This window comes from Lethenteron reissneri, chromosome 16, assembly GCF_015708825.2.
Source record: "Lethenteron reissneri isolate LAM-NWPU_2019-01 chromosome 16, ASM1570882v1, whole genome shotgun sequence".
In the NCBI taxonomy this organism is placed as follows: Eukaryota; Metazoa; Chordata; class Hyperoartia; order Petromyzontiformes; family Petromyzontidae; genus Lethenteron; species Lethenteron reissneri.
In genome coordinates, this window is record NC_083794.1 from 683,432 (window position 1) to 690,384 (window position 6,953).

The window sequence follows — 6,953 nt, forward strand, 5'->3', positions numbered from 1 at the left end:
AACTTTCGCACCGTCCCAAGTCGGAGGCGCGGGTCTCCGCGGCGTCTACGTCGCCTCCATCTCAGCACCGCGTCTCCCATCGCCCGCTCACCTGCACGTCTCCCCGCTCACCTGCACGTCTCCCTGCTCCACGTCCTCCTCCTCCTCTCTGTGCCGGGCGCGGGGCCCCCTCCGCGTCTCCGCGGAGCCCTCCTGCTCCTCCTGCTCCTCCTCCTGCTCCCGCTCCTCCTCCTCGTGCCGCTCCTCCACCAGCACCTCGTTGCCCTCCTCTTGCAGCCTCTCGGCGCCGCTCATCAAGCCGCGCACAAACTCCATGCCGCCTCCTCCTGTGTCTCCCCCTGTGTCTCCCTCTCTGTGTCCCTCTTTGTGTGTCTCTCACTCTGTCTCTGTGTCCCCCTGTGTGTGTCTCTGTGTGTCTCTCCCTCTCTGTATCCCCCTGTGTATCTGTCTCCCTGTGTCTCTCTGTGTCCCCCTGTGTGTCTCTCTGTATCCCCCTGTGTGTCTCTGTCTCCCTGTGTCTCTGTGTGCCCCCCTGTGTGTGTCTCTGTCTCTCTGTCCCCCTGTGTGTGTCTCTGTCTCTCTGTCCCCCTGTGTGTCTCTGTCTCCCTGTGTCTCTGTGTCTCTCTGTGTCCCCCTGTGTGTGTCTCTGTCTCTCTGTCCCCCTGTGTGTGTCTCTGTCTCCCTGTGTCCCCCTGTGTGTATCTCTGTCTCTCTGTCCCCCTGTGTGTGTCTCTGTCTCTCTGTCTCTGTGTGTGTCTCTGTCTCTGTGTGTGTCTCTGTCTCTATGTGTCTCTGTCTCTCTGTGTCCCTGTGTGTCTCTGTCTCTCTGTGTCCCCCTGTGTGTGTCTCTGTGTGTGTCTGTGTCCCCCTGTGTGTCTCTGTGTCCCCCTGTGTGTGTCTCTGTGTCGCTGTGTGTCCCCCTGTGTGTGTCTCTCCCTCTCTGTCTCTCTATCCCCCTGTGTGTGTCTCTCCCTGTGTGTGTCTCCCTCTCTGCGTGTGTCTCCCTCTGTGTGTCCCCCTGTGTGTGTCTCTCCCTCTGTGTGTCCCCCTGTGTGTGTCTCTCCCTCTGTGTGTCCCCCTGTGTGTGTCTCTCCCTGTGTGTCTCTCCCTGTGTGTGTCTCCCTCTCTGCGTGTCCCCCTGTGTGTGTCTCCCTGTGTGTCCCCCTGTGTGTGTCTCTCCCTGTGTGTGTCCCCCTGTGTGTGTCTCTCCCTCTGTGTGTCTCTCCCTGTGTGTCTCTCCCTGTGTGTGTCTCCCTCTGTGTGTCCCCCTGTGTGTGTCTCTCCCTCTGTGTGTCTCTCCCTGTGTGTGTCTCCCTCTGTGTGTCCCCCTGTGTGTGTCTCTCCCTCTGTGTGTCTCTCCCTGTGTGTGTCTCTCCCTGTGTGTGTCCCCCTGTGTGTGTCTCTCCCTGTGTGTGTCCCCCTGTGTGTGTCCCCCTGTGTGTGTCTCCCTCTCTGCGTGTGCCCCGCGTCTGTCTCCGCCGTCTCTGGGAATCCCCGAGAAGAGACGCTGCCAGCTCGTGACGTCACGCGCAAGGGGTGGAGGCTGCGAAGTCAGTCGTGACCCGGACTCTACCACCACCGCCACACTCGACTAATATAGTACTATACTACTACTACACTAGTACTACTACTACACTAGTACTACACTACCACCACCGCTACACTAGACTAATATAGTACTATACTACTACCACTACACTACTACTACACTAGTACTACTACTATACTAGTACTACACTACCACCACCACCACACTCGACTAATATAGTACTATACTACTACCACTACACTACTACTACACTAGTACTACTACTATACTAGTACTACACTACCACCACCGCCACACTCGACTAATATAGTACTACTACTATACTAGTACTACACTACCACCACCACCACACTCGACTAATATAGTACTATACTACTACCACTACACTACTACTACACTACTACTACTACTATACTAGTACTACACTACCACCACCGCCACACTAGACTAATATAGTACTATACTACTACCACTACACTACTACTACACTAGTACTACTACTATACTAGTACTACACTACCACCACCGCCTACACTCGACTAATATAGTATCTATACTACTACCACTACACTACTACTACACTAGTACTACTACTATACTAGTACTACACTACCACCACCACCACACTCGACTAATATAGTACTATACTACTACCACTACACTACTACTACACTAGTACGACTACTATACTAGTACTACACTACCACCACCGCCACACTCGACTAATATAGTACTATACTACTACCACTACACTACTACTACACTAGTACTACTACTATACTAGTACTACACTACCACCACCACACTCGACTAATATAGTACTATACTACTACCACTACACTACTACTACACTACTACTACTACTATACTAGTACTACACTACCACCACCGCCACACTAGACTAATATAGTACTATACTACTACCACTACACTACTACTACACTAGTACTACTACTATACTAGTACTACACTACCACCACCACCACACTCGACTAATATAGTACTATACTACTACCACTACACTACTACTACACTAGTACTACTACTATACTAGTACTACACTACCACCACCGCCACACTCGACTAATATAGTACTATACTACTACCACTACACTACTACTACACTAGTACTACTACTATACTAGTACTACACTACCACCACCACCACACTCGACTAATATAGTACTATACTACTACCACTACACTACTACTACACTAGTACTACTACTATACTAGTACTACACTACCACCACCGCCACACTCGACTAATATAGTACTATACTACTACCACTACACTACTACTACACTACTACTATACTAGTACTACACTACCACCACCGCCACACTAGACTAATATAGTACTATACTACTACCACTACACTACTACTACACTAGTACTACTACTATACTAGTACTACACTACCACCACCACCACACTCGACTAATATAGTACTACTACCACTACACTACTACTACACTAGTACTACTACTATACTAGTACTACACTACCACCACCACCACACTCGACTAATATAGTACTATACTACTACCACTACACTACTACTACACTAGTACTACTACTATACTAGTACTACACTACCACCACCACCACACTCGACTAATATAGTACTATACTACTACCACTACACTACTACTACACTAGTACTACTACTATACTAGTACTACACTACCACCACCACCACACTCGACTAATATAGTACTATACTACTACCACTACACTACTACTACACTAGTACTACTACTATACTAGTACTACACTACCACCACCGCCACACTCGACTAATATAGTACTATACTACTACCACTACACTACTACTACACTAGTACTACTACTATACTAGTACTACACTACCACCACCACCACACTCGACTAATATAGTACTATACTACTACCACTACACTACTACTACACTAGTACTACTACTATACTAGTACTACACTACCACCACCACGACAACCACTAGTACACTACTAGTACACCACTAGTACACTACTAGTACACTACTAGTACTACTACTACACTCACTACTACTACTACTACACCACTACTACTACTACTACACTAGTCACTCTCGACTACCACTACACCACGATACTACACTACTACTACTCTCTACTACTACTCACCACCACTCACTACTACTACTACTTACCACCACTCACAACTACTACTCACCACCACTACCACTCACTCACCACTCACTCACCACTATACTAGTCAGCACTCACCACTACTCACTCATCACTATCCACTCACCACCATCACTCACCATTACTCACCACTACTCAGCACGATTCACTACTACCTACCAACCGATACTCACCATCACTCACCACTGATCACTACGACTCACCACAACATTAAACAAAGACAAAGATCTCCCGTGTAGCCTGTAACATACTGGTGGGGCAAGTGCTGTTAGCGAGCTCCAATGGAGGCCGGCACTGTGGCACACGAGGGGTGGGTGGCCAGCACCACGCCCGACCGCCTTTGTCTCCCCTGTGGCGATGTTTACACACCGCACCAGGCACTCATTTCAGGCTGAGTCGACCTAGGGGAGGCGCAGGATCGGTTCAGATAATCGTCACCGGTGTTGGCCGTGAGCGGGAATCGAATCCGGGTCGCCAGGTTCGTAGCGCAGCGCGCTAACCGCTACACTACCGCTCCCCACACACACACAGACACACACTGACACAAACACACAGTGACACAAACACACGGTGACACACACACAGTGACACACAGTGACACAAACACACAGTGACACACACACAGTGACACAAAGCACTGACACAAACACACAGTGACACACACACAGTGACACAAACACACTGACACAAACACACAGTGACACAAACACACGGTGACACACACACAGTGACACACACAGTGACACACACACACAGTGACACACACACAGTGACACACATACACTGACACACACACAGTGACACACACACAGTGACACACATACACTGACACACACACAGTGACACACACAGTGACACACCACCCCCCCATACAGCTCGACTGTTAGGACAACACTTTACTGGACATCTGTGAAAAAGAGCTTTATAGCTCATCGGATTCATCCAGTAAATGTATAAATAAAGATTCTGATTGCAACACACGGCAGCGGCAGCAGCAGCTGGAAACCACCGAGCAGCGCGCCAGGTGGTGGCAGCCCGAGCCAGCGGCCAGGGCAGTGTTCAGTGTTGACGCGCGTGTCGCCACCGTGCGCAGCCACCCGCACTGCCGCCACGCTGCCGCATGCCGAGATGCAAGTCGCAATGTATTATTGGCTTCACGACGGTACTCGCTTTCATTTCGGTGGCCAGGTCACTCTTTGCAATTGGCACTCATCTGCCTACTTGTAATTGTGTCGACGCACTTTTAAAATGCAATTGTTGTTTAACCCGCAGTCTTCCTTTTCGCGTTAGCATATTGTGTGTGTATCCCGCACGCGTATTCTCGTCACCCATATATTCATGAAATCGTTATCATTCTCGTACACATTGCGATCAACAGTCACGGCAGCACAAAGCAATTCTCAGAAATCAAGACAATGCCTTTGCAGTGCCTCTGCTAATTAAGTGGCATCCTTCCTCGCCATCACACGCTTTTGGTTTCCGAGTAGCCCTTGACAAGAAAAGGAGTCTCTCAGCTCGGGAAGGACACTCCTCTCATCGCCGCTGCTTTGCCCCTGGGTCGCGCACCCGTGCGTGCAGGATAAAGTACCGGGAAAGGGCTCGGCAGCCTCCTTGCAGGGTCATTTGGACATCGCCATCATCTGACACTTGTGGTGGAAGCTGATCGCAGGGACGTCCCACCGCGTGTATTTCTGCGCTGCGACCCATGCCGCTGTTGCATGGCGCGTAGTATTGTATCGAGGCGTTCTCGTGACCTCGCTGCCACTATTTCCAGTTTGTAACCCGCGATGGTTTTTGGTTTTCGGCCAAAACTTTCTCCAGAACAATAACTGGCACAGAGGTGCCTCCTTGCAAACGTTAACAGCTACTTTTCAAGAGCCCTTTGATATGTTCTTGCTATGATCGCGGGCATCAAGGGATGTTTAATCTCCATGTATAGAAAAGGCAAAGTTGTGAATGTGTCTGTTCAAAATGTGTATTATACTTCCCGACATGCAACAAACTTTAAATTTGCCATGTGGGTACTTTCCAGCCTGTACACTTTTTTGGGGGGGCTCAATGCATCCATTTTTTGCACGGCAATTGAGCTGTGACGTCACATCTGTCACGTGACCCGCGTGTGTGGAAGGGTAACGCGTTGTAGTGTAGTGGTTAGCGCGCTGCGCTACGAACCCGGCGACCCGAGTTCGATTCCCGTTCACGGCCACCACCAGTGACGATTATTTGAACCGGTCCTGGGCCTCCCCTAGGTCGACTCAGCCTCAAACCAGTAACTGCTGTGGTGTGAACATCGCCACTGGGGAGACAAAGGCGGCCGGGTGTGGTGAATCCAAGTCCCGGGTGAAGCCGGGTAGGAAAGCTAGTATTTAGGGCAGGACGCATCACGGTTAGGAGGTGGTCGAGACTTGCGGCGGAGTGGAAGGCCAAGGAGAAAACGCGCCCAAGAGGACGGCCACCGCAGTTGGATCGATGTGGTTCGTGTCGTGCAGGTGCCACAAAGGGGCCTGGGACGCAGTGTCCACTGATCGTGATTGGGAGGCCACCATACAAGGATAAGAACCACGAGTTTACGTTTAATTTACTATTTAAAAAGCTTGCTGCAAAATGTGAAACTTTTGCCAATGTCTTTTTCAGCCAATAAATTAGTGACAGGAGAACGGTAGGGTGTAGAGAGCCATGAGACTATAATGGAGTAAGTAACACGGCCAGGCACCACTCACAAAGAGCAGCCGAGGGGACACAGCCCTCTTACCTGGCTACGCGCGGGCTAACATCTCACATTCAACCGAAGTTAGTTTTGTTGGTAGGCGTTGTCCACGTATGTATTGGAAGATACATCTTGTAAATAAAACGGTGTAATATTTCCTCTGCAAAACATGGTGAAAAAAACATGACAGACACAACAAGGACACACATCGTGCCGATCGCGTATTTACGTGATTGGCGTTCATGTAGAAATGCCACCTTTCCCACAAACCAAACCCAGACATATTCGTCAGTCAGAATATATATACAAAAACCGTGCAGTTTACTGTAATATAATTCAGCATAACATAGGTACCAGACCTCGTGGACAAAACAATTATCGCCACCCGAACACATACGCCAATTCAAGGATTGTCCGGGTCACATGCCAACAGGTGGTGACCCTACACTCATAGCAGGGAACTCCCAGATCAGCATGGCCACAGGTTGGCATAAACGTGGGGTGATCTGAGAGGCAGTGGGAAGA

The 6,953-nt window shown here is 49.5% G+C and overlaps 1 protein-coding gene across 1 annotated transcript in view; it reads right to left on the reverse strand.

Annotated features, from left to right (window-relative positions):
• LOC133343096 (endothelin-converting enzyme 2-like) overlaps positions 1-470 on the reverse strand; it is a 92,113-nt gene extending 91,643 nt beyond the window's left edge. Inside the window, exon 1 of the mRNA XM_061552600.1 lies at positions 112-470. Coding sequence (XP_061408584.1) covers positions 112-315 — 204 coding nt within the window. The 5' untranslated portion in view covers positions 316-470. The remainder of the gene's footprint in view (positions 1-111) is intronic.
• Between the last annotated feature and the right edge of the window lie 6,483 nt (positions 471-6,953).